Raw genomic sequence first — 27245 nt, 5'->3', positions numbered from 1 at the left:
CAAGTGAGAACTGCAAGAGGGCAACATGATATTCCATCCCTCATGTGATCCCAGTGTGCAGCGAGATCTGAGAACTACTGGTCTACCTCTCATTTACACTGGGGCCCTTGATACCAGAGAGAAATGTTTCTTTAACATTGTATCTTCATTCATAGGCAGATATAAGTGCTCAGTAAATTTTTCCTGACCCCCACTAAAAGATGAAGAGGCTTGTTCAAATTCTCATACAGGCTGATACACGTCTTGGCAAGGAGATAAAGGCAAGGTACAGATGCATAGGGTTGCCCTTGCTAGGGATGCACTAGATACCTTTCTGAATGTGACTAAATACCCCACAAGAAGCAGCTTAAGAGACTAACTATACACCATACTGATAAATTGTCATGTGCTGTTCAAACTTGTGAAGAAGCTGCCTCTGAAAATGGAGTTACCTTGAAACCCCACTTCAGACTCAAACATGTTATATCAAGTGTCCTCCAAGACCCCTCATTTGAGGATGGTCTGTCCCCACCCCAACACCATGGAAAGGAGAAAAGCGAAAAGCAAAGCATCATCATTTCCTTGAGAATAGAGAGAAGGTGAACTGTTTCCAATAGATGTCACCATCGTTTCTCCCATGTTATAAAAGCACTTGCATGGAGCATGGGAATCCAGAAGTCCAGACCTGGAAACTCATTCATGGGGAAACTGGGGCCTCCAGCTGACTCCTCAACTACCCGAATTATCTCTGCTTGATGTTGTAAGCATATAATGCTTTGCTATCTGCTGCTTTTGTCTATCTACTGTGTCTACATAACCGCTAAGTGCAACTGACTCCTCTGCTTTTGCTTGTCATGTACTTAACAAAATCATCCAAAGCCAAAGCTTTTTTTCATTCTCCTGACCATACAATAGAGAGTAGAAGGATTTTGGTTCGTTGCTTAAGGCAATATAGTCCATAAGCTGGGGAAGCATGGTGGCAGGAGAGTGAACTGGCTGCTTGGATAGTATACGGAGGCAGGAGGCACAGGGATAATGCCAATGCTTAGCTCACTTTTTCCTTTTCCCTTTTACTCAGAGTAAGACATGATCCCATGGGATGGTGCCGCCCACATTTAGGATGGGTTTTCCCTCCTCAGTTAAACTTCTCTGGAAACATCTTCACAGATATACCTAGGGGTATGTCTTCTAGGTGATTGTTCCATCCAGTCAAGTTGTCAATGAAGATTCACCATCACAGTGGAGATCTGAGAGTCAGGAATAGAGAAAGGTCAAATCTTTTCCCCACCAGTTCACTCACTGGTCACAAGGCATTGGTCACTGCTCCTCCTCTTGCATCATTAGTTGCTAGACATCAGAGAAGTGTTGTAGAAGAATATTTTGGAAAATTCCATCAATTTAAAAACAGTGACTTCTTCAAAAGAGTTCCTTGGAGAGACAGAAAGACACTGCCTTTTCCAAGATCAGGAGGGTGGAGAGTGACTACTCATGGTGAAGCCAAGCAGGCACACATTTGGAACTATTGTTATCACTCAGTATCTGTAGAAAATTCTTCTTAGAATCCCCCATGGCACCAAGATCTGCAGATGCTCAAGTACCTTACATATAGGGATGTGATGTTTACATATAACTTGCACCCCACCTCTGATACACTTTAAATCATTCCTACTAGACTACATATGATATATACTGAAATATAAAATTTAGGAAACAATGACAACTATGAAAGAGGGCCTCAGCCACAGCAGTCAGAGAACATTCCTTCTACTGTCAGCTTCTGTCAGGGCCCAGCCATCTGGAGCTTTGTCAGAAGCCCACTCATCAGAACATGACAGAATCTTCAGACTATGAGAAAGACGACAATGAAGAGATGAAGAAAACAAAATGAATGAATGGTAGTTGATCCATCTATCTGGTCCTGGATTTAAGACAACCCTAAACAGCCTTCCCAGATGATGATTCATGATGAAGAGACAGCATGAGAGATTAAATCCTTGTTGATTGAAGTCACTGAGGTTTAGGGATGTCTGTTATTATAGTGTACCCCTGCTATCTATCTATCTATCTATCTATCTATCTATCTATCTATCTTCCATCCAACCATTCATCCATCCATGTGTGTATAGATATAATAACATAACTCATATGCATAAGAGTTTCTGAGTTAACTCCTTTCCTTGAAAGAAGTAAAATTATAAAAAAATGCTCAAAACAGATTTTGAGACAGGGTTATCTGTTCCCCAGCTGCCCTGGAACTTGCAATGTAGATTAGGCTGGTCTCAAACTCATAGAAATCCCCCTGCCTCTGCCTCCTGGATCTTGGGATTGAAGGCACATACCACCAAGCCAGGCAAAACTGGCTTTCTGAATCCCATCACTTTCCATGCACACAAGATTGAATATTTCCCTATTCCTCTGATCTTGAACTCCCTATCTGTACAAACTGATAGTAAATATGAAGATGTCACCCACATCAAAAGGTTTAGTAGAATGCCTATGAGTTATTAAGGTGAGGCAAATCAGTCCAAATATGTGGTAACACTCAGAATGTTAGGAGATGTTCATAAGTCCTAGGTACTTATGGGGGTCAATTGCAAAATTTAGGTACTCTCTTTTTTTGGAGTCAGATTTTTTGAAATGTGTAGTCACAGTGCAACATTTGTTTTTTGTAGTTGAATAAGTTCATACAAACAGCCATAGGGTTATTTCAGCAATCAAGATATAGGGCATTTTCAAGCTCCTGCAGGGGCTTCTTCATGTTTTTTTATGTTCAGATAATATGTTATCTAAAGAGTTTCCAAGGTTTTGGTGTATGTTCCATCACTGCAAAGGAGGACTATTCTAATGAGCTATTTCAAATTTACTTGTGTGGAAGATTTATCCTGTTGCTATTCGTTTTTTTGTTTGTTTGTTTGTTTGTTTTTTCAAGACAGGGTTTCTCTGTATTGTTTTGGAAGCTGTCCTGGAACTTGCTCTGTAGACCAGGCTGGCCTTGAACTCATAGAGATCTGCCTGCCTCTGTCCCCCGAGTACTAGGATTAAAGGCATGTGCCACCAACGCCCGGCCCTGTTCCTATTCTTATTTATCTATTTAATTCAACTATTTATCTTTGTATGAATTCATAGCTACTTGTAATATTCTCTGGGTTATAAATGAATAATGTTTTACTTACATCTTATCTCAGATTATCCTTGCCCTGACCATTGTTGACACTTTTTGGATGGTTTATGTGTTCCTCAGACATGTCATCATTGGACATTGTTTAGTTACTGTTCTGTTCCATTGCTGACATCAGGACCAAAGACAATTATAAAAGTGGGGGCTTGCTGACAGTTTCAGAATGTTAGGTAGGCAGGCAGGCATGGTGCTGGAGCTCTAGTTGAGACTTACATCTTTATCTACAAGATGACAGCGAAGAAAGAGCATGACTGGGTCTGGCCTAGGCTTTTGAGACCTTAAAGTCTACCACCGGTGACATACCTTCTTCAACAAGTCCACACCTCCTAACTCTTATGTCTTAGGTTTTTATTGCTGTTATAAAACACCATGACCAAAGCAACTTGGGGAGGAAAGGGTTACACTTCCACATTGTAGTCCATCATCGCTGAATGAAATCAGGACAGGAATTCTAATAGAATAAGAACCCAGAGCCAGGAACTGCTGCATAGGCTATGGAGGGGTGCTGCTTATTGGCTTGTTCAACATGACTTGCTCAACCTGCTTTCTTATAGAACCAAAGACCACCATCCCAGGGATGATACCACTCATCAATCACTAATTAAGAAAATGCCTTACCACCAGATCTTATGGGGACATTTTCTCAATTGCGGGCACTCCTTTCAGATGACTCTAACTTGTATCAAGTTGACATAAAACTAGTCAGCCCACCTCAAATTGTTTCACCAACTGGGGATCAAGCATTCAAATATATGAGCCTAGGGGGTCATTCTCATTCAAACCACCATGGAATGTGGGTTTTCAATTTTTTTCTTTTGTTGCCTTTGAGTAATTTCTTACTTCCCATCATCATAAGATGATGCAAGCTCATCTTGTAGATTTCCTGTCATAAGTCAACTTATTTAACAGAGGGGCTCGATTGCTTCTATTGGAGAATGTTATTAAAATCCAAGCTTTAGGGATTGGGAATATTTACTAGTTCAGGGTTATATTCGGGCATTCTCAGCTGTGAGCATTCTTTAAAACCCTTTAAAAATTTTCAGACCTGAAGAAAGACTGAAGCAGAGCAACTTTTGTTTTGCTAGGACCACTCTTTCCTCAATCTATTCATGCATTTATCCATTTTTTGGTTCTTTTCTCTCTTTTCTTCTTATTCTATTTTTTTTTACTTATTTCATAATTTTTCTATGAGATTCCATTTTCCTTAAAAGTACAGGTCAGTGGTTGTACAAGTGGCCTACATTTGGGGTTTCTTTGTGAGTGTCTTCCAGATCAATATGGCCTGCTTTCTCCCAGAATTCCTGAATTTGGACCTCACTATCACTAGGGAATGTTGTCCTATGCAGTAAAACAGAATGAATTATGACTTCTCTCCTTAGATGTTAGTAACAACATCCCAGGCATAGCAATGAAAGTGTCTGAAAAAGATGACAAATGTCCCATGGTAGCCTATTTGCCTCCTAGATACTCTTGTCACAGTTACTAGAGGAAACTATCCCTGTTACAGAATTTATTCCATCAGAAGACACATAATGTCAAGTTGTTTGGAAATAGTTGCAGAGGTGCTAATTGCAGTAACTTGTGCAGACTAGTAATTAGTCATCAATTCTGGTGGTACTTTAAGACCCTGTGGTTATCCAGTTGCCCAACAGTTTTGCAAGCACTGATTTTAGAGTACTCTGATTACTTGGTCATTCTCCTTGTGTCGATGATGCTTTTCTTATGTATCACCAGCTGAAAGTTTTCTGAAAATGAAGAACACTTTCCCTTTTCTTCCCATTCCTTCCTCAAATATCATGATAGGTTTTCAACTCATCGACCAGGTAATAGAGTGGATAACAAGCCATGGCCATGTGAGCACATCCTACATAGAAATAATGGAAAATGTATTCGAGTTTGTGATGTAGGCAAGAACTCTCTGAAACAGGATTCCAACAGCCCAGGAAACATCCCAAGTGGAAACAAATGAGCCCATTGAAAAGAAAACAGCCAAAAGAACAAATCATGTGCTTACAGAATGGGGGAAATCATTGCCAGCTCTACCGCAGACAGAACTATATCTGACTATATGAAAAAATGCAAAAATTTTGGTGTTAGAGAGATGGCTCAGCAGTTAAGAGCACTGGTGGCTCTTTCAGAGGACCAGGGGTCTATCCAACTGTATGTAACTCCAGTTCCAGGGGATCCAACACCCTCTTCTGCTCTCCATGGGTATTGTGCAGGCATGAAGTACATCGTCATACATGCAGGCAAAAACACTATACACATAAAACAAACAAAAAATGAACAAAACATGAAAAAATTAAGCACCCAAATCCCTAAGCTGCTAATGAAATGAGCAGACAGTTCTCAAAATAAGAAATGCAAACAACAATAGTTTTTGAAGTGTTTACCATCCTTAGTCATCAGGGAAACTCAAATTAAAACCACTTTTAGATTCCACTTCACATCAGTAAGAATGGTTAAGATCAAGAAAACAAAAGATAAAGCATGCCAGTGAGGAATTCACTGTGAGGAAAGAGGAAGTCTTACTCACTTCTAGTGGGATTATAACTAGTATAGCTACTAGGGGAATTAGCATGGAGGCATAATGGAAAACAAATAAATAGAACATTATATTACCCATGTATACCTCTCCTGACCATATACCTACACAAGTACACGTATATATGCTGTACATTTGCCTCAGAGATGTCAGTCCATCCATGTTTACAGATGCATAATTCACAATGACAAGGAAACCAAGCCACTCTATACATTGATCAACAGGTAAATGAGTAGTAAAATGCAGTGTGTATCCACAATGGAATCTTTTTCAGCCACAGGGAAAAATGAAGTTATAAAAATTAATACCCACAGACAAATACTGAACTGAACCCCTGGAATCCAGTGTCAGAAAGAGAGGACTGATGGTCAAAGTAGTTAAGACTGGGCTGGTTTAACCCACAGAAACAGTTGACCTGAACAAGGGGGAGCTCTTGAACTCTAGATTGATGGCTGTGTGGAAAGCATGGGACTGACCCAGACCCCCTGAACATGGGTGTCAGTGAGGAGGCCTAGGTAATCTATGAGGTCTTGGGTAGTATTTATCCCTGGCGTACAAATAGACTTTGAGTGTCCATGCCACAATATGGGAGGCTCTCTCAGTCGGGACTCTTGGGGGAGGGCTTAGGCCCTGCCCTGGATGAAATGACAGTTACTGGAGATCCACCATGGAGGGCCTCACCCTCCTTGAGAATCAGAGTGGAGATTGGGTGGGGGACTGGAGGACCTGGTGGGGAGGGCAGGGGAGGAGGGGAGGGAGAGGGAGCTGGGATAGACATGTGAAACAAGATTGTTTCTAACCTAAATAAGAAAATAATAATTATTATTTAAAAAATTGCAGGAAAATGGATGGATCTGGAAAGTATTATATTAAGTGAAATAACCCAGACAAAACTGCATGTTTTTATTCATATTTGAGCCTAAACCTCTGTTGCTTGTATATATGGGGGCAGTGGGGAGGGGAGACACAAGGTGGGGAGGGGGACAGAGGGGAAGGAGAGACACAAGGTGGAGAGGGAGACAGAGGGGGAGGGGAGACACAAGTGGGGAGGGGGACAGAGGGGAAGGAGAGACACAAGGTGGGGAGGGGGACAGAGGGGGAGGGGAGACACAAGTGGGGAGGGAGACAGAGGGGAGGGGAGACACAAGTGGGGAGGGAGACAGCAGGGAGGGGGGAGACACAAGGTGGGGAGGTGGACAGAGGGGAGGGGGGAGAGGAGAACCAACAAAACCCATGAAACATATGCTAATGATAAAAATATTAAGGATAAAATTATAAAACTATTTTAATTTCAGTTCTTTACCCCAAACAAAACTGCCTCCAGTGGGAGTTCACCCAAGCATACTAGTTCTATGCTGTTTGTTGTGAAAAAATGAAACAAACGCAGGACTAAGATCAAAACTACATGAAACCAACTGGAGAGCGTTCACTATTATATCTTCCACTCCTTTTTATTAAAAGTTTTTGTTTTTATGTGTCTGTGTCTATGTGCGCATGTGTGAGTGTACACAGAGGATAGAAGAGGTTGTTCCAGCCCCTGGAACTGGAGTTATAGGTAATTGTGAGTTGCCCAACTTGGTCATGGAGAACTAAAGACTAGCCCTCTGAGCTATTAACCACTGAGTCATCTCTCCAGCCCTCCCCCGCTCCATGCCACAGACAACCATCTTCAGGTCTACAGTCAACCAACTGTTCTCTTTCAAGTATACATGTAAATATACATACCTTTTAATTTCAACATTTTGCTGACCCAGAAGGTAGCATACCACAAAGCAAAAAAAAACCCAAAAAAAACAAACAAAAAAAAACCCAGAATGCTTGTGAGACAGTATATCAGGAAATCACTATTACTTTGTACAGCTCTTTTTGGGTCTTGATCACTGTAGAGTGCTCTGCATGCTTACATATGAGCACAGCATTTAGTCTGCTTCCAGTGGCTAACTATGTTCATACCACTGTGGATGTTTCTATACTCTCTTGCCTCCCTGACCCAAGGCTTTGCTTTCCAATATCTTTCTCTTCCTTGTCCAAGATTCAAATTTTCCCTTTGTCTAGTACATCTACTCTGTATTTGCAACCTGGCTATTAGTCACATAGTGGCCATCTTAGCTAACAGATTAGCTGGTACAGAGTGACAGTGTTGTTTTCACCCCACCTTTATGTTACTGAATAACAGTGCCCCCTCCCTCCCCCCCCCCCCGATCTCAAGGGTGGTGATTTGGTTATACCAAAGAAAAACTAAAAATGTTTGTAAGAGAAAAGATATCGTTTTAAGGAAAACTGAAAAACTAAAAAGGAAGGGGCATGGCAAAATTGCTAAGATCCTTCACAAGAACAAATGTGTGTGAAATCATGATGGCAGAAAATAAATTCGTACTACTTTTGTTGTTGTACTCAGACTTTAAGTTAGAGCCACAGTGTGTAATAGGTGCTTAGTTTAAATAAAAAGACATTGAATGGTCGGGTTCTGAACTGCTGTAGTGTTAGGCATTTGTTGAGTCTCAGAAAACAACCTGTTTCGTGAGGTAGACTAGTGCACACTGTTTTGAATTTGTTTTTACAAATTCAAAGTATGTGTTCTTAGCTTAGATTTCTAGAAGAGGTGTTATGGGGTCCAAGTGTCAATGCACAGACAATTGTAATACAGCCTGTCACATGTTCTTTAAAGGCTGTACCATTTAGTTCCCACTGCAAGGAATAAATGTATTTCCTCTCCCACAGCCTTGCCTGGAGAGCTGATGTACTTTTAGTATGCCGGTCTGATGGGTGAAGAACTGTCCTGTGAGACTGTGCATTCCTCTCGGTTGGTGTGCTCACGGCTGCCTTGAATTAGAGCAACTGTTCATTCACCCTCAGGAGACCCTCACAAGATGGGGCTCATTAGCATTACTTCCTGGTAGGGAGTGAAGACTCCCTATTAAGGTTTAAGGAGTCCCACACCTTCCTGAGGATGCAATTGGTTATCGAGGGCTGTGAAGAAGAGGCAGTGAGTTGTAACTTTCCCATGCTCTTGTACACAACCTCTCATTCATGTTCCTTTAATCACCTGCAATAAACACAGTAGTTTACCCAGCCGGACTTTCATGGCATGATTTCCTGGGTCTGCTATTGCCTCTGTATCTGGGGTGAACCAAACAGACTGCCCAGGGAAAGTCATGCAACCCATGGTCATTTTAATTTGTGTTTTCCACCTAATCAACTGGTAGCTTTTCTCATGCTTGGGAGTCATTTGTGTCATGTGATTTAAAAGCCTACTCCTTTCTCATACTGTCTTAGTGTCACCTTGGCTAGACTCCTTTTGCTTCTACCTGGATTCTATGAGAGCATTGTTACTGCTGTTGGTGTTACAGCCCCTTTGTCTGTCATTTACCCTTGAACACTGTTAAGTTAGTAGCCAAATGCCTCCTCAGAACAGCACCCTAGAGCCAAGGATCCATCTTCACTGGGAGAGCACTTGTCGTGCACGAAGGAAGCCCTGACTTTGATCTCTTTATCACTGAGTGCAGTGGCACACACCTGTAACCCCAGTATGAAGGAGGACCAGAAGTCAAAGATCATCCTGGGCTACATCATAAGTTGAGGCCAACACGAACTACAGTAGACCTTGTTTTAAACAGAAAAAAATAAAAAACCAAAAAACCCATCACTTTACCCTCCTGTTTGTTTGTGTGTTTATTTATTTAAGTGCAGAGGATGGAACACAGGGCCTCACATATAATAGGCAAGCTTTCTACTACGGAGTCACATCTCCTATTTCCAGGTTTTTCCTTCTGTCTGTCTGTTGCTCCTTAACCTTCAGTTGCTCTGCTTCAGCTAAATAATATTTTATATTTTTGGTTGTGAGCTTAGCCCTTAACGGCTGAGCCATCTCTCCAGCCCAAAGGAATATTTTAAATATATTCACTGATTTCAAGGTTTGGATTTTTAATGGCTTCTCTAAACACTTCTCTGTCTGTTTCCTTATATTTGCTCATTCCTTCTTCAACAGTCATATATTTAGTGGTGGAAAATCCAGTGCAGAACGTCTTGCCACTTGTCATCAAGTGGAAGCCGTGCTTAGGGCAGTTTTCCCTCTTCGTTGTGGGCAGCACAGGCAAAATCACAGTCTCCTTTCCACATTGCCTCTCTGGAAAACTCCTTACACTGTTTCAGGGCAGGAGAATCTCTATCTAAAAATTTCTTATGCATAAGTTTGTCCCCGTATTTGAAACTTAAAGTATATGAATCTATATTTTTTTGGTAATTGCGTGAATGTTTAAAAAGTTTCTAGACTACATTCCTTTCAAAGAAGAAAAATTAGTGGAATTTCATTATGCCCCTTGAAGCCAAAATATGAACACAATAACGTCTGTTTTTATTAGTGAGGTAAGGGAGTAAAGATTTTATATCATGTGATTAAAGGCCATTATTAAGTCAGTGGATTAATAGGTATGGGCCTCCAATCTCAGGTACTAATACCTTCATTACATTAAAACTGTGAAAGATACCTCAAAACATCAGATAAAATTGCTTCATTTACCTCGCCCCCAAATAGTCCCACTCAGATTTGACTTTGTGGAAAATGTCAGCTGAAGGTACTTGTTAGAAAGACAAAGAATTTGACATCAACTATTACTAGAAAAAATAGGAATGCTGTTTGTTTACAGCCTGATAAAGAAGACAAACCTCACTCCATAATAATAAATATTCCCTCAGTTGGATCCCAGACTATCAAATTCAGTGTTTTCCTCTAGACAAAACAATCACTTTTTGGTCATGGGCTAGCTTTCTGTGTCCTTTATGAAAACATTTCTTGAACTGACAAGGCCTAGCTTCTCTCTGGAGCTGGCTGCGATTTCCATCAACCTGGAAATTGAGTTTTCCTTTATTAGTTGTAAAACACAGACATTAATCTATAGGGCTCTGAATCTCTGAAAATGAATAAAAAATCTCAAAATATCCCTAATATTCACAACAACTGTTTATGACATAGCATAGATAAAAATGTCTCAAATTCCTGCTTGTACTTGTCCTTAATTCCTCCAGAGATTGTCTAGACCCATTCAAAACAGAATCTGCACTGTTCAGATGGAATAAAGTGAAATTCTCTCCATAGGATGATGTTTTGCTTCACAAGAAGAATTTTGGACAGACCTTGGTAAGTTATTCATCTTCCAAAGTATCCATTCCTACCTTTTTAAAACTATAAAATGCAACAAACCATGTTTTTAATCAAACCTCTTAGTTCTAATATTATATAAAATCATTTTTATTGTATATTTTATTTCCTTTCCTTGGATTGTATACAACATTTAATTAGAGAAAACACTGACTCTGAACCCCTGAGTCTCATGAGCTATCTCTTGGTTTTGAACTTGAGAAACCCTCAAATTCAACACAGTAAAAATTTACACATACTTTTTTTTCTTACAGTGGAGTTATGTCCTGATAAACACAAATGGAACCTACCATTAAGACAAAAATGTATTTAATACTTATGGCTTACCAAACATTGTAGCATATCCTAGAGTCTAGGACACAGACTGCCTTTCATTAGTCTACACTTAAGGACGTGCCTTTAACACAGATTGTTTTATAATATAAAACATATAATATATTGAAGAATCACTGGTCACACAGCACATTGCATGGTATTGGTTGTTGACTTGAGCTTGTGATCTCTTAGCAGCTGTGGTTCGCTGCTGCATAGCAACATGGGGAAATTCTGTATGCATATTGTCAGTGCAAAACAAGATCCTAATTTAATATGCTAAGATCATTGTCATACCCCCATGGTAGAGTCAGAACACTGTAAGCCACACCTTCACAAGTGAGCAACATTTGCTTATCAACTGTGTGTGCTTTATGATCCCAGACTGCTGCTTTGTTTGTGGAAGCAGACAAAGTAAGTCAGAGTCAAGCAAGCCCTGCAGTGTCAGGCAGAAAGATATGCACACAGTAAATGTTAGACCAATGTCATAGCTACCACACATGAAAGGGAGATAGGGAGGGTTAACTCCACTGGAGAGATCACCAGGTCTCAGAAATGAGGTCATGGTTGAGGTCAGGCAAGTCAGCTCAAAAACACACAAGATCCAACACAGAAATTTTGGAAATGAAGAGAAATATTAGAATTTAGGATGTTAAACTTAGCATTTTGAATGTTCTTGTTGCCTTCCCTAGTGACCCTGCTGTGCTTAAACCTCCCTCTACACTGGGCCAGCCTTGTAAAGGACCCCATCCCAGGCATATTTCTAGTGGCAATGTCTTATTAGAGGGTGCCTGCCATGTCACATTTGAATTCCCAGTGCCAAGGTAAGCACTGGGCACACAGACACAGAGAAGACTGCTAAAGTCTGCTAAATGAAGGAGTGAGTAAGACACTTCAATAGTACTTTGTGAAGTGAATCAGACTAACTTGTTGGTTAAGGAGACTGGATTTTCAGGCCCTGGTTGACCAGTATCATTTCCCAATTACTATAATTTGGCCTCATCTTTAGCCATGTCTCTGAATCTCCCAGTGATCATGGTTGCCTTGTTATTGTTCACATCTGTTGTGTAGTACCTTGGAAGGAAGATCACTAAGATACAGGATGTCTACATAGGGAGGTAAAATGTCCCATCCTGCAGAGCTCATTAACCTCAGAAAATAAACATCTTAAAACAGCTTCAGGAAGTCCTTGAAACTAACCAGATTCATTAGGCCCCTCTCTTCTCAAGCACACATACACACATACATGCATGTATACATACATACATACATACATACATACATACATACGTATGCATTAAGGACTAATGGGACTTATTCTCAGAAGAGACTTAGAACAGCCGAGAAGCTTGGAAAGGACACACTCCAGTCTGTTGAGCTTTCTAAAGATTGTTCAGTATGTTCCAGGCTTCCCAGCTTTTATGAGCTGTCACCCATGCTGGGGTGAGCTTTGATGATGCAGCTGTCTTTGAGTCATTTGTGCCTTTGTAAGTAACCCCTCACCTATATTCTTGCAAGTAACCCCCATAAACTCATTGGTTCACCAAGCTTCTGGTATCAGTACTTTGGTCTGCCATCAGTTCTTCATTTGGTATGAGTAGATGCTTATTCCCTCTCCCAAAGAATAATGTCATATAACATCATATCTCTTTATGGATGATATCTGAATCTGAGGGAGTCCTCAAAGGTACATTCTTTTGGGAGTGTTTTAAACATGTGGAAGGAAAACTCCCTCTTCTATGTTTAACTTAGTGGATTTGTTCTATTATAATCACTGAACAAAGTCAAGAGAGCCAAAATGTTTATGATCTGTCCCCACAGCACACACAAATACTCCCTCTCCACCCACTGTGATACACAAAGATGCAGGCAGGGGTGTTCATCATGCAATGGTGAAGGTGCAGAAGAAATGCATTTGGGGTAGGGTGCCTAAGTGGAAAACAGGTTTGAAATGGACAAAAGTAAAATCAAGACCATCAGAACATCTGTCATTGCCGCCAGGAAGATCTCCTATTACTTATTAAGAAAGACTGTAATTTGGGTATGTTGTAAAAACAAAATACAACAAAACACACAATTAAAATAGTCATAGGTAAAGTGTAAATATCCGTTGCCATTGTTTTAATTGTAGTCTTTTATTATTTGTGTTTAAATTTACTTTGGCTTCCCAGATATTTAGAATTTTACTCTTAAATCTCTGACTGCCTCTGAAGTTTTACTGTTACGGTATTTCCTCTCCTCACGTTTCTAAAGGTAAACTATAGTTCATGCATATTAATTAAGAATTAAGGAAGTCACAGAAGAGGGGGAGAAAGAATTGTAGGAGTCAAAGGGGTCAAGGAAAACATGGTCCACAGAATCAACAAGGCAGGGCTCATAGGGGCTCACAGAGACTGAAGCAGAAATCACAGAGCCTACATGGGTCTGTGTTAAGTCCTCCACATATATGTCATGCCTGTTAACTTAGTGCTCTTGTGGGACTCCTAACAGTGGGAGTGGGGATGCCTCTGACTCTTTCACCTGCTCTTGGGACCCTTTTCCTTCTACTAGGTTGTCTCATGCAGTCTTGATATGAGGGCTTGTGACTAGTCTTATTGTATCTTGTTATGGCCTGCTCATGTTTGAAGGGAAACAGGTAGAGTGGATCTGGGGGAGAGGGGAGGTGCAGGGGAAGTAGGGAGGAGTGGAGGGAGGGGAACTGTGGATGTGATGCATTGTATGAGAGAAGAATAAACAAGCAAACAAATAATGTAGGTAAGGCCAATAATATCTACATAGCTGCAGTGCAATCTGACACTTCGCAAGTGGTCAATGGAGCAACTGCAGTGACCCCACTGACAGCTTGTCTGCATCCTAACAAACTTCCCATGTGATATGCACATAGTAACATTTTAGAGGTACCACAGGGGTCCACAGAAGCCTCCACAAAGAGAAATTACTTTGTTCCTGCTGGAATTTTCCTTCACAGATCCTATATGCTGTTTCCTATATGTTGCCTAGACTTACATAAAAGTACGGTCTTGAAATCACAGTCTCCCTATTATACATTTTTTATCAAATTCACTGATGTTATGTGCTATAAACCATCCCCATCTTCTCCTTCACCAGAGGAGCAGCAGTGTGAGATGAAGAGATGGGAGAGCTAAAAGCTTGAACTAGAGTATGCATGCTTTTCTTTGTGCAACAGGAATCTTGGCTTCACCACAGTACACAATACTGCCTTAGGCCCCAAACAGTGGAGTCGCTTTCACAAAAGGAGACCTCCTTATCTCTCTACCCTCTAGCTTTTGGGTTCCACAAACCAAGTGAGTTAGAGCCAACAAGCATTTCTTTGTTTGATTGTATTTTTCAGCTCAATAAAGAAGAGTTAGAGTGTCGGGGAAGACACTGCTATGCTTTCTTAAGTTTGACACTATTGCCTCACAAGCATCTCTTCACTGTGACACCATCTGTACTAGGGAGAGTGATGGGGACACTGATAATTTCCTCAATGGCAAGACTCCTTGCTGAAGCAATGGCAGCATCAGTATGTGGGATAAGGGACATGGCTATTTAAATGTTTTAAGTAACAAAGGAACATGACATACCCACAGTGCACCCCAGGCATCCTTCCTCACAAGGCATGCATTCTTCATACTCAGAATCCTGGAATTCACCTGTACAGTGAAAGGAATGGAAAAGACAACTCAAGCCCACTGTCTAGAGGCATAGTCACTGCTAGGAAAACATGGTGTTTGGTGTGTGGTTTATTTATGTGTGAATCACAGAGGATATGAAGCCCAAAATCTCTTGAAGAAGGATGTCATGACTTTAAAATCTTGTATTAACTTAACATGTTACAAATGGTACAAATAGAAGAGGCTTAGACTATATTCCATATAACTAGTCTATTTGTTTATTTGTTTGGTTACTTCACTTTCATTTTTGAGACAGGGTCTAGCTATGTAGCTCTGGCTGACCTGGAGCTTACTATGTAGGTTAAGCTGGCCTTAAACTCATTGCTTTCATTTCCTGGGTACTGAGATTATAGCCATGAACCCCCACAGTTGGTCATATAACTAATTTTAAAGTCAAGTTAGTAGATTGGATTTATTCAGTAAATCAGTTCTGTGTCTAGGAAAATGGAATTCGATATATAAAGATCAGACTCTATATCTGACCTACTAAACATATTTAAAATTAAAAAATATTTCATTGTCTCTGTAAACAGGAAGGATAAATAGAAGGGGTGCTTAATTTAAAGTATCTTGAAACTGAACAGACATGGGCCAACCGTAGTTCTTACGTAGCAGAGTTAAATATAAAGGAGCAAATATAATCAATGCTGCTAAACTTATCATCTTCCAGTATAACAAAGTAATTGAACAGTAACAATATACAATTCACAGAGCCCTCAACAATTTCAGGTAGGTTTGGGTACACTGATTTTTCTTGCTTCTCATGTCAGTCTTACTTGGTTTGACATAAAGCCCCAAGGCATGGAGAAATTAGATTAGTTTTGCCCAAGGTCTCATACCTAGTAATTGAGAGGAAGAAAACTGTTGGCCAAGACTTAGATTCTGATCTCAGTTTATCTCTCTTGTCTAGGCATTGTGGGGCTGGGGAAATATAAGGGAAGTTACCTTCACTTGCATATTGAGCTATTGAGAGTAATTCTAAGTGTTCACAATAACACCATGACGATTGAAAGTAAGGTAGTCAAAGCTTCCCTGGTTCCGGGAGGTATAATCTCTCATCCTACCTCCTGGTGCTGAGTAGGATCCCGTAGAGGCCTCACCTTGTCCGCACTCCAGCTTCTGACAGGTGTGGTTGGCAGGCACGAGGAAGTAGCCACTCATGCATCTACTGCAGACATGTGGGTTGTAGCAAAGCTCACAGTTGTCTGGGCAGGGCAGGCAGGCATGTCCCTTGGTGGGATAGTGGCCCACAGGGCAGCTCTCCCGACATTCTCCTTGGTATAGGAAGCGTTTCTGACCGTGCTTGTCTGTCCAGTTAGAGGGGCATGGGAAAGAGAAAATGCAGAAACCAGCCATGGAACTCATATAATGTAAGATGTTTTATTAAAAAGAGATACAACTGAATGCTTTTGTTTCTAGGGGACCAAGAACATCAGAATGGATTTAATAAAAAGTACAATATCTAAATCCTCACCATTGAAAAGTTTTCCTTGCAGGGAATCATTTTACACTATTTTATAGATTTGAGTGAACAACTTCTATTTGGGATGTCATTGCAAAACCACAAACCATATTTTGTGGATAGCTACAATTCAAAATGTGTTTAACTTTCTCAAGGGCTCCTTTGGGTAAAGGTAGACCCATTCAGACTTGGGGGTTATTGAGATGCCATAAAAATAAACATGTACGTCATGACAGTCACACTTGATAAAAGTGTAATCTCACAATGATTTCTAATTGCTATTAAAATCACATGCTTGTACTGACTAACGTCTGGGTTTTTGCAAAGCTACTAATTGTTCTAAGGACAGATCTATTGACACCCTAAATCATGTAAACCTCCACACTTCCTTCTCGTCATCCCTAAGGGTTTTATTTCTGTCAACACTGGGCTCTATAAGGAGAGAATCAGCAATTTCCTAGCATGACAGAACATGGGAATTTGTTCTGGGAGAGAACAGAAACATTTAATCAGTTAGAAAAATATCAGGATCAGTCACAGAGGATTATAAACAGCCACAAGTATTTTAAAAACAACACTGAGATTGTGGCTACCAGTCTATCTAGGAGCCCCTTTCTTCCTGCTTTGGGGAGATGCAGTGCTCAGTGTGCTCTGGGGATCCATCTACTCATTCTGCTGAGAACCCGATTTCCCACGTGGCCCCACATCTGAAGAACAGTTGATCTGTGTTGCCTAGAACAACCTGGTCTACCATTCACTCAGTATGTGAGCCACCACACAGAGATCCAAACCACTGACCTTCAGGCTGAAGGGACACTGAGTATGTGTATGAAGTTAACAGTATACCCTTGTTGCAAGGACAGAAGCAGAAAGTCAGTATAATGTTGGATTGACCCATGTGACCTTGCTGACATTTCAGCCTTAAACTTCTCTTTTGGAGCTTTTTTGAGGTGAAACATTTGTCTTCAGTGTGGTGATCTCAAGGCATAGACTATCCTTGCTGTGTTAGCATGAGCTTTTGCTGTGCAGAGAGCATGTTAAATAAGGGTTGGGTAAGCAAATACCCTGTCCAGGAAACCTCTGCGCATCACATATGGAAATGACCTGTGGCAGCATTCTGACTGTTCATTTGGTCTTTATCTGATAGTTTCTCATTTTTCAGTACATGAAGACAAACCTCCCTATTAGTCTTTAAACTCCTTGACAGTGAGTCAGTTTTTTCATTGCAGTAACAGAAATACCCACCATAAATGCTTAAGGGCATAGAAGATTTATCCTGTCTCGCAGTTTCAAGAGTGTTAGTACATCATGACAGTGAGGGCATGGTGGAACAGAGATGCTCACTTCCTGGTAGCCACACAGCAGAGAAGAACTCCCAAACTAAGTGGCTTTCTCACCCCCCCCTCCCACCTGACCCCTTCATCTGGACCCTGGCTTACGGGATAGGATAGCCTCCATTAAGGGTGGAATTTCCCTCTTAGTCAATCCTCCCTGGAAATGCTTGCACAAAAACGTTGAGCGATCTCCTTACAAATCTATGAAGCATTTCTCAACCAGGTCAAATAACAAACACATAACCATCACAGGCATTATGCTCCCATGTATTGTATTCTCCATTGCTTCTACTTGTAACTCATGCAAAGGGGGAAGGCACTTAATATGTAAGATGATAGATTAGATGCAGCCCTTCAAGTATAAAATATGAAAAAATGTCAAAGTCCTTTTCACGTGGTTTGCTGCAAGCAGCAGTAAGACGACAGACTGTTTGACATTTGCTTAGACTCTCAAGCTTGCTCTGATTGTGTGCTATGCTGTGATGTAGAGTGCTGGATGGGAAAGGGATTTTAAAGTCTTTTCTATTTTTTAAACCAACAAGAAGAGGCTTAAAGAAGTGACTACTTTAGTGTCTTCTAGTTAGTAAGAGAGCTGGGAGCTGGGGATGTGGCTAAACTGTAGGGTACTTGCTTAGCACATGTAATCTCAGTATTACATAAAACAAGGTGTTGTGGGGGCATGCTTATAATCCTGGCATCCAGGAGGTGGAGGTAGGAGGATCAAAAGTTCAAGGTTATCCTCAGCTACATAGTAAGTTTGGGGCAGCCTGGGATACATGAGATATTGTTAGAGATCAAACAATCTAGGATGTTGGGTCAGTTGTACATTTCCTGGCTGCTAGTCTGGAGGGCCTGACTCCCAAACCATGGATTCTTTGCTTATCTTCTGTGTGTGCACAGTCTACATGCCAGATACTGCCTCATGTTCAGGCCAGTGTAGAAAACATTCAGTGCTCATCTGGGACATAAGTCTTTATGGACGAGATAGATATTAAGAGTGATACGATGTGTGAAAGGGAGGTGCATGGCTCCAACTTTCTGTATTTATGCCAGTCTAAGATGTTGTCATTTTTTTCAATTTGTCTTGGTTTTGCTGTAAGCAAGAATGAAAATAAATAAGTCTCTTTCACTAGACAAATGACATAAATATAACGGGTAAGATGCTAATAATCATCTCAGGATCAGCTAGACAACCGTACGCAGGGAGGACTGTGGAGAAATGCAGAGTAGCCTCTTTAAGGGTTAACCCTGAAAAATCTTTGGGAAAGATGGGTCTAGTGCAACCACACCATCCAACTTTTCAACAGTGACCAGTAGTCTACTTTTTTTCTTTAAAATTGCACAAAATTTAAATTTGACTCAAATTTAAACTCTATTTACCGTATAGGAAAAATAATGTCATTCTAGGTCTCATGAAGTCAAAATAGAGAACAGGCATATGAAACAAGGCTGGAGTGTTGTCAAGGCTAAACTGCAAAGGAACATGCAGAGGGCATGGCCTCCATGCCAGTGATGGCAGATACTCTGAGAGTAACTCAGACTGGACCCAAAGGGTCACATCTGCCATGAGTAGATTGATTACCGTGCCATCTAAATGGCATAGCTCAGCTCTGAGACTAGACATAACCTTTAATGCAGTCTTCATTTTAGGGACCATATGTGTCTTGCTAATTCCCTGACTTTTCAGATCTACTACAACAAAGCTCTACTTTACTGCACTTGGCATGGTTGACAACACACTTAATAGTCTTTCCTCTTGCTTCCCAGGGAAGGCCTCTTTTTGCCTCTTTCATCTCCTTCAGGGCAGTAAGTCAACATGTGTGATTATGTGAACAAGGTTTGTGTGTCCTGGTAGCAACAGAACGTTCAGGTTGTACTGGTGCTGTAATGAACAGCTGTCTGCTCTGAACCTCAGCTCTGTCCCAAGGCTTCTGAGCTAAACAAAATTCTGGCTTGCAAGAGAACAGACCAATGTGAGACAGGAGCCAGCAGCAATTGCCCTCACCTGCCCTGCAGGAGGTGCAGTTAGAAGGACCGCTTCCTTGGCATTCTTGGCAAGTATGGTGGCATGGATGGCATTGCTTCTTAAGTTCAAACTTCCATGAGGGACAGTTCAAAATGCACCGGCCATCATCAAAAACCCTGGAGGAAAAGCAGGCAGTTAGAATTCATCTGAGTGTCTTTTCAGAAGGACCCAGGAATGAGAACATGTGGTGTGCATGCTTCACTGGGCAGATTTGGTCTCATTGCTCCAAAGAGTGGTGCCTGGGGCTGGTCATCTAGTGCATGTGAGCTATTAGTCACACACTCATCCTTGGCCCAAGATAAGGATTCAATAGCAGGGAAACCAGAAACTGGTGAGGGATCTGACCCTGAATCGACTTCCAAATAAGCTAACTGGTTCCCACACATATTAAGGGAATATTGGAGACTCTATCCTACAGCAGCCAATATAAGACACAGTTTCTGACTTTCATAATGCCGAATGGGGGCCTCTGAGTCCAGAGGTCTTGGAGAAAGCCTTCTTTCTTCAGTTATCAGCATGCCCATGTTTGGCAAGCAGTGTGTCATGTCTAAGTGCCCTGGAAGAGTAGAACGAAGGTTCTGAAGGTTAGATGCCCTATGCACATTACAAGTAATTAATGAACTCAGATTTTATTTGTTCACAGATGGAGTCCTACAACTTCTGTTTCTTGATCATGCTTGCAAACACCCACAAAGGCCTGGCACAGAAGTTAGAATATGAGTTTCTAAAAGCTTTGTTTTTACACATATACAATATATATCATGATGTCACTGCTAATATTTTTTGGTGTTTGGGCTTCATCTTTCTTTGCAGAGTAATCATATGAGCAGATGGGATTAAGTCAACCAAATCCAAGCATTCTGCTTGGGAAAACACAAAATGTTGATAAAGTAAATGTAGGAATCAGATAGGTAATGCGAACAGATGAAGTAAGCCAGGGTTCCGCCTCCAGTTCTTTCCATTCCAGTCGAGCTCAGGGAAAGGATGGAAAATTTGCATTACTGACAGTTCTGCTGGTGGTGCTAGCCTTGCTGATCCAGAGAGCACACATTTTAAAAAGCTTTAAATTATTTACTCATTAGTTAAAATTTTGCTTAAACATGTTATGCAGCGATTGTCCATGTTAATGAAGCACGGTGTGGTGTTTCAGCACATACACTTAGCATCTAAAGAGTGGGACTCTATCTCTATTTTACTTATTTATTTGCTGGTATTGAGTAAAGCAACTTCAGAGTTAAATTTTTAAATTAAAAGTTATAGAAAAATTTAAACAGACATAGAAATATTTATTTCATATGTAACTGATAATTGTCCCCCACCCAATGTATGTACCACTAAGCTTCAACAGTCTTTAACATCTGGCTAATCTTATGACCTTTTCACTGATTTACTCATTCGGCTTTAAATCAAACCCCAAAGTTAATGTTAACACTCTTGTCACAGGTGGAAGTTTTTTGAAGACCAACTTTATTTTCCGGGAACTAAAGGCATCCAACAGCTTAAGAACCGGAAAAACCTCAGAGACCAGCTCTCCAGGTTATTTGTCTCTCCTGTCCTCAGTCCAGATCCATCTTTACTGTTTTCTGTCTTGTTTTGTTCTGGAAGCAAGCCCACTAAAAATTCTATCTCAGGGTCATTAATTATCCTCATCTGTGAGGTAGAATTCCCACTGGCCTCCAGTTAGTTTTAAACAAGAGGAAATATCATCAGGAAATCTAAGGTTGGGGGTAAGAACACTAGGTTTTTCCACCCAAGCCAACTTCTTCCTTCCATGACAGTGTCCTGCAGAGCTATTGGACTCTGTATCTGTCTCATAACGAAATATAAAGCAAGTGCTTTTGGCCTGCTTTGAATGGACCTGACTTCACTTACTATGGCCTGGATGTGTTTGGCAAAATATACCTGTTGGAAACTTGAACCACAAGGCAACAAGGCTGTGAAGTAGGGTTTAATGTGAGTGGACTAGGCTGTGAGGAATCTTATATAATAGCTGGCTTGATGACGTGATCATGGAATAGGTTAGCTATAAAAGCAGGTCTGCCTTCCTTTGTTCTTTTACTGTCACCCTCTCTTGTCTTCCATCTTCTTCAATAGGGCGACCCAGCACCAAGGCCTTCACCAGAGGCCAGTGCCATGGACGTAGAGCTCCCAGTCCCCAATAACATTCAGCCAAAGTTACACTGTTTATAATTTATCCAGTCTCAAGTATTGTGTTATTGCCGCTCCAAATGAGCCAAGACACTGACCCAGGCAACGCTCTGGAACACACTTAAGGAAAATACTTTGCCATTTTCTCAAGAACAAATAAGTCGACATCACCTTCTTTCCAGATAATTTATTCCTTTTTATCCTTTCAGCTTCCTTCGGGGGAAAATACCAGAAAAATAAGAAGTCAAGCAGTTCATTGCTATGCTACATTACCCTTTCTTGGACATGTGTGTGTATAGCTAACATCAAAGAAGAAAGATTTGGGAGAGGAGCTAATGCTCAGAGGGATGAGAAAAAAATTGTTCCTGGGAACAATATTTTCTTAGGAAGATACCCTGGTTCAAGATACATGGGTATGCTTTTCTTTATTCAAAAGCTAATACTCAGTATACTTCACAAACAAAACCAACAAAATGTCCCACTAGTGTTGCCTACCATTTTGTACTGATGGGCCTAGATTTCTTTTTGTTCCTTTTTTCTGAGGCAGGGCCTCATTATGTACCAGGGTGGACTTCAAACCCAAGATCCTTCTGCTTTGCCTTCACTGTCAAGCTTGGCCCTGTACCTAGATTTTTTTTGTAGTTATTTACAGTGGTAGAATTTTTCCTCTTACTTTTCCACTTCTATTGTGATAGGGACAATCATGGTTTCTCCAGTGTATACTGAATGATTGTAATTGCCTCATTAGACAAGTGTTCAAAGATGTTCAAACACGCAAGGCGATATAATTATTCATAGTAATACAAGAGGGGTTAGAAGGAAAAACAGGACTTTGTTTTGGTAATGTCTTTATCTTAAAGTATGCTTCAAAGTTTCTTTAAAGCAAATTCAATATTTACCCACTGTGAACCTTGCCAGCTATAACAACGACTGACCTGGTAATGTATGCCTGTTGGTACAATAGTGGTATGAATGTTAAACGGGTAATCAACTGCTTTCTGATTGGATTGAAGCCTGCTTCACAGAAAGGAACTCATACCTGGTCCTGTAAGCCTGGCCAAGAACCAAAGGTCAGTGATGTTATAGTGCATTTGGGGAACCTACTGTTAGTGTTTTGCTATGTCCGAGAGTGGTATATCTTGACCATGTGATAGACCTAGTTCTAGCATTTTGAGGACCATCCACACCGACTTTCACATTGACTACTCCAGTCTCACCAGCAGTGAAAAAGTATTCTTTCCTCACATTCTTGCCAGCATTTGCCATCATTTATTCTTTTGTTTTTAGCCATTCTGACTGAGGCAAAATGAAATTGTACTGTAGATGGAACTGGAAATTATCCTTCTGAAGGAAGTAACCCAGACTCAGAAGGCAAGCATCATGTATTTTCTCTCATTTGTAGATATTGGCTTTTCAGATATGTTTACTTCATTTGGAATATCCATTAAGGTTTGGAAATTAGTAAGGGGCCATGGTGGGAGGCTCAAAGGAGGGAAGATAGAAATAATTGGTATTTAGGTTCAAAGAGGGTTAATAGAACATAGGGGATTAAATTTGAGTGGGAAATGGGAGGACAGGATAGAGGAAAGAATATGGGAAGGACAATAAATAACACTAATGATCTTTGAAAAATTCTTAAGGAAACCCACTCGTGGTTGTAGAAGCTTCCTACTATATTGGTACAGGTGTTAAGTATAGGCTGGTATAAGTACAGGTGTAGGTAAGTATATTATACACATATAGGAAAGTAGTTAAAATGGAGTTACCCTACAACAGATTACAACACTCTTACTAGGCACCATAGGATAACAAATTGAAGACCCAGTGATAGGAATAGGTTAACACCAGTGAGTTCTCATAGACCCCTAAACAGTACAGGCTATTATTAATGTTATTGGTTACACTGAGGAACTCAGTATTAAGACCCTATTGCTGAAGAAACCATTCTTAAATATAAAACATGGAGAAGTTTGGTTTGTAGTCAGTTGGATACTTTACCTTTATGGCTAGCTGGGAGGTGCTATGTACATTACCAAAGGAGAAAAGTAATTTTCTCCTTTTAAAATTTTCTCAGTTTTACCCAGTTGTCATCTTTCAAGCTACAGCAACATCTGGTCTGACAAGACATGCCAACTGGTGTAATAGTGGTATGAATATCTTGAAAGTAACCAACCACTTACTTGTGCTGGATTTAGGTCCAGCACAACAACACGGCACTATTACCCCTGGCACTATTATCAGGTCATAAGCACTAGGAAAGAACAAAGCATTAAAGCACTATCATTCTGCTAAAAGTACATTGCATTAAGCCAATTCCTAACAACTTATCAATATACCCATAGATTAATTCTCTCTTAACTTTCATCAGAGAAGCGTCTATATGCAGTAGATGGTGAATAACACAGAAAACTACAACTAGCCAAAATACAGAGAATAAGAGACTGCAGAATGCTCAGCCCCATATGGGACATCTATATCAAACTCCCCCTCCTACAATTAAGGGATCATTGCAGAAGAGGGACATAAAGGCTCTAAAGAGCCAGAGGTGGTGAACAAACACAAGGAAACAGTGTCCTTCATATACAGGGCACATATAAACTAAAAATGATTTTGGCGACATGCACAAAGGCCCCAGTACACACTCAAGTAAGATAAAAATCTCATCATGGAGGTCAACATGAAGTCCTATCTCTAGCTGAAGAGCTATTGACAACTGATAGCTGCTGGAAGAGGAAGTAAGTTGTCTTTAAGAATGTTGGTCCTGGTAAGTTGGCCACACTCCAGCAGAAGGTCACACATCCAATATATATGGGTAGCAGAAATTGGACTTGATTGGTTAAAACAAAAGATTTTTTTCCTACAAAGTTGAGGGGTGGGTCTGAGAGAAGTTGGTGGACGAGTCAATATAATTAAACCACATAGTATGAAATTCTCCAAGAATTATTTTTAAAAAGAAAACATACTTTAAAAAGAGAAATTTAAAATGTATTAAAACTTGAAAACAGCAGGTCTATTCAACCCTTAAAACCATTGCAGTTGGGAAAGTCCAAACAACAAACAAATGAGGCAAAGCAAATGTTAAAAATAAAAAAAAAAATAAAACAAGAGAACTAGATTCTGGAACAATATTTTGTGAACGATATTTGGATAATTAATGAGACTTGATATTGGACAATGTATTATGAAACATCAGTGGAGCATAATATATTTTCTTAATTTGAAAAACAAGAAAATATTTTCATGGTTAGCATTGGGAATCCTTGAGGTTTCTATTTTTTCCCCATTCTCTGCCTCCCCTCATCCTTCCTAGTCTCCCTCAACCATTCCTTCTGGTCTTTCTCCTTTATCATTTGCTTCCTTCTTCTGGGAGAGCCCTTCTGACAGTCAAATCCATGGCTTTGATGGCACACAACTAAAACAAATGACTATAGAATGGTTACTATACACTGATCACTGTGGAGAATAAAGAAACAAACACAGCACAGCTCCTGCTCACTGGGATGGCACAGTCCTGAGGAAGAATCAGGATAGAATGACCATTGTGCAGAGGGAACATCTGAGTACGGCTACAAAGCACCCCTGCTGTGACAGCATCCTCAAACAACTCGTCTAGAGAGAGGCAGCTTCTTCTTAGGCATTTAACTGAGCAGGAATGAGGCCATTCATCCAAGCGCACAGAAGCTCCCATGTATTAAGTGCTAGAATCAGAGGAGCATTGATTAAACATATATCAGTTCTCTCTACTGGAGATGTCCATCAGATTAGCAGTGTTACTCATTCCATTGCTTTCTATTTTCATTTGATGTGTAAAGATGCCTCCAGTTTTTCTTGCATGGTGCCAGGGAAGGAGATGCAAATGTGAGATTCCAAGAAACTCACAGCCTAATGAAAACATGCATTTTGTAAACAGATGTCTTCAAAGGCTACACATGCTCTGATAGATGTATCTATAGAGCAGAAGGTCATAAAGGATTAGGCTATGAGGGCTTGGGGTGGATCTCTGGGGCCCACATGTTAGAAGGAGAGAACTGAATTCCATAACATGTTCTATGACATTCACACAAGTGCTATAACACCCATTTACATGTGGATATAAAGCACACATTAATAAATAATAAATGAATTATAGTAATTTTTAAAAAAATTTGAAGTAAAATATTATTGAAATTTGATGAAAATAGACAGATTGACAGTAAACATAGAAAGCCAACTTGGACATGGAGAAAATAACATTTATATTATGGTAAAAATATAACATGACTAAGAAATCCTATTATACTTTTTTTTTCAAGACAGGGTTTCTCTGTATTGTTTTTGGAGGCTGTCGTGGAACTTGCTCTGTAGACCAGTCTGGTCTCCAATTCACAGAGATCCACCTGCTTCTGCCTCCCGAGTGCTGGGATTAAAGGCGTGTGCCACCAACACCGGGTCCTTTTATACTTTTTTTCAATATATGTTTTTATTTAAATTAGAAACATGAATGTTTCACATGTCAGTCCCAGCTCCCTCTCCCACCCCTCCTCCCTTGTCCCTCCACCAGTCCCCTAGTCCCCCACCCAATCCCCACATCATTCCCCAGGGAAGGTGAGACCCTCCTTGGGGGATCTCTAAAGTCTGTCATTTCATCCTGGGCAGAACCTATATATAATCAGAAGATGGAAATGATGTTTGAGAGATGAGTGTTTAGGATATGGGGTTTCACTGGTCAAAAGTGACATCAGAGGTACCATTTTCATTAGCAAGATAGCTCTTCCAACATTTAGGAAATTGGTCTTTACCAAGGGTGTGGACCTTGTGGGAGAGGATGCTATGGAAGTGGGTTGAGACCAGACCACGGGGAATATCTGTATCATGGGAAAGCGTTTGGGCCTTGAGTTCAGTAGGCCCTTTAGGTGCCACTCAAGTGGCTAACACTTCCCCTCTACACCCTTCTCCCAGGAAATACTAAGAGGTTACTCACCTTGTTTTGGGGCAGCTGGTACAGTCTTCTTGAGTTGGTCCCCAGCAATTGGCACATGAGGCGTCACAGATACGGCAGTGGCCTTGCTCATCAATATATTCTCCTGTGGAACAAAATCTAGCTGCTTACTGTATCCCACATGGCAAGCCTGCCTGGGCTGGCAGGCAGGGAGCAGCCAGAGGTCTTGATGGCTACTTGAGCAATGGAAACAACACAAGGGATGGTCGCAGTTCAAGTCAAGCAGTGGCCCGGACACACCCACATCTTGTCTAACCATGCTATATGGGGAAGGATTGTAGTTTTGGGACAAGAATGGGAGTAGAGTTTTGGCTGCAATTTGGCAGATGTGAGCTAGATTTTATCCTGGAAGTTTACCAGTGAAAAGACAGAGGGTGTTTTCTTTCAGCTGGCAGCTTTATCTTTCCCATAGGAGTACACATCTGATGTTGCCACAGAACGCACTGTA

The 27245-nt window shown here is 40.7% G+C and overlaps 1 protein-coding gene across 2 annotated transcripts in view; it reads right to left on the bottom strand.

Annotated features, from left to right (window-relative positions):
• The window catches only part of Pcsk5 (proprotein convertase subtilisin/kexin type 5), a 411139-nt gene that overhangs the window by 68551 nt on the left and 315343 nt on the right, over positions 1-27245 (bottom strand). For both annotated transcript variants that reach the window (XM_040746607.1, XM_040746615.1), the window contains exons 21-24: positions 26780-26882; positions 19651-19787; positions 15950-16156; positions 14760-14828 (exon numbers count right to left, since the gene is read on the bottom strand). In XM_040746607.1, coding sequence (XP_040602541.1) covers positions 14760-14828; positions 15950-16156; positions 19651-19787; positions 26780-26882 — 516 coding nt within the window. The remainder of the gene's footprint in view (positions 1-14759; positions 14829-15949; positions 16157-19650; positions 19788-26779; positions 26883-27245) is intronic.

Source organism: Mesocricetus auratus, unplaced genomic scaffold (genome assembly GCF_017639785.1).
Source record: "Mesocricetus auratus isolate SY011 unplaced genomic scaffold, BCM_Maur_2.0 Super-Scaffold_4256, whole genome shotgun sequence".
NCBI lineage: Eukaryota > Metazoa > Chordata > Mammalia > Rodentia > Cricetidae > Mesocricetus > Mesocricetus auratus.
The sequence above is the reverse complement of the archived record's forward strand: the minus strand, read 5'-3'. Positions and strand labels throughout refer to the sequence as shown.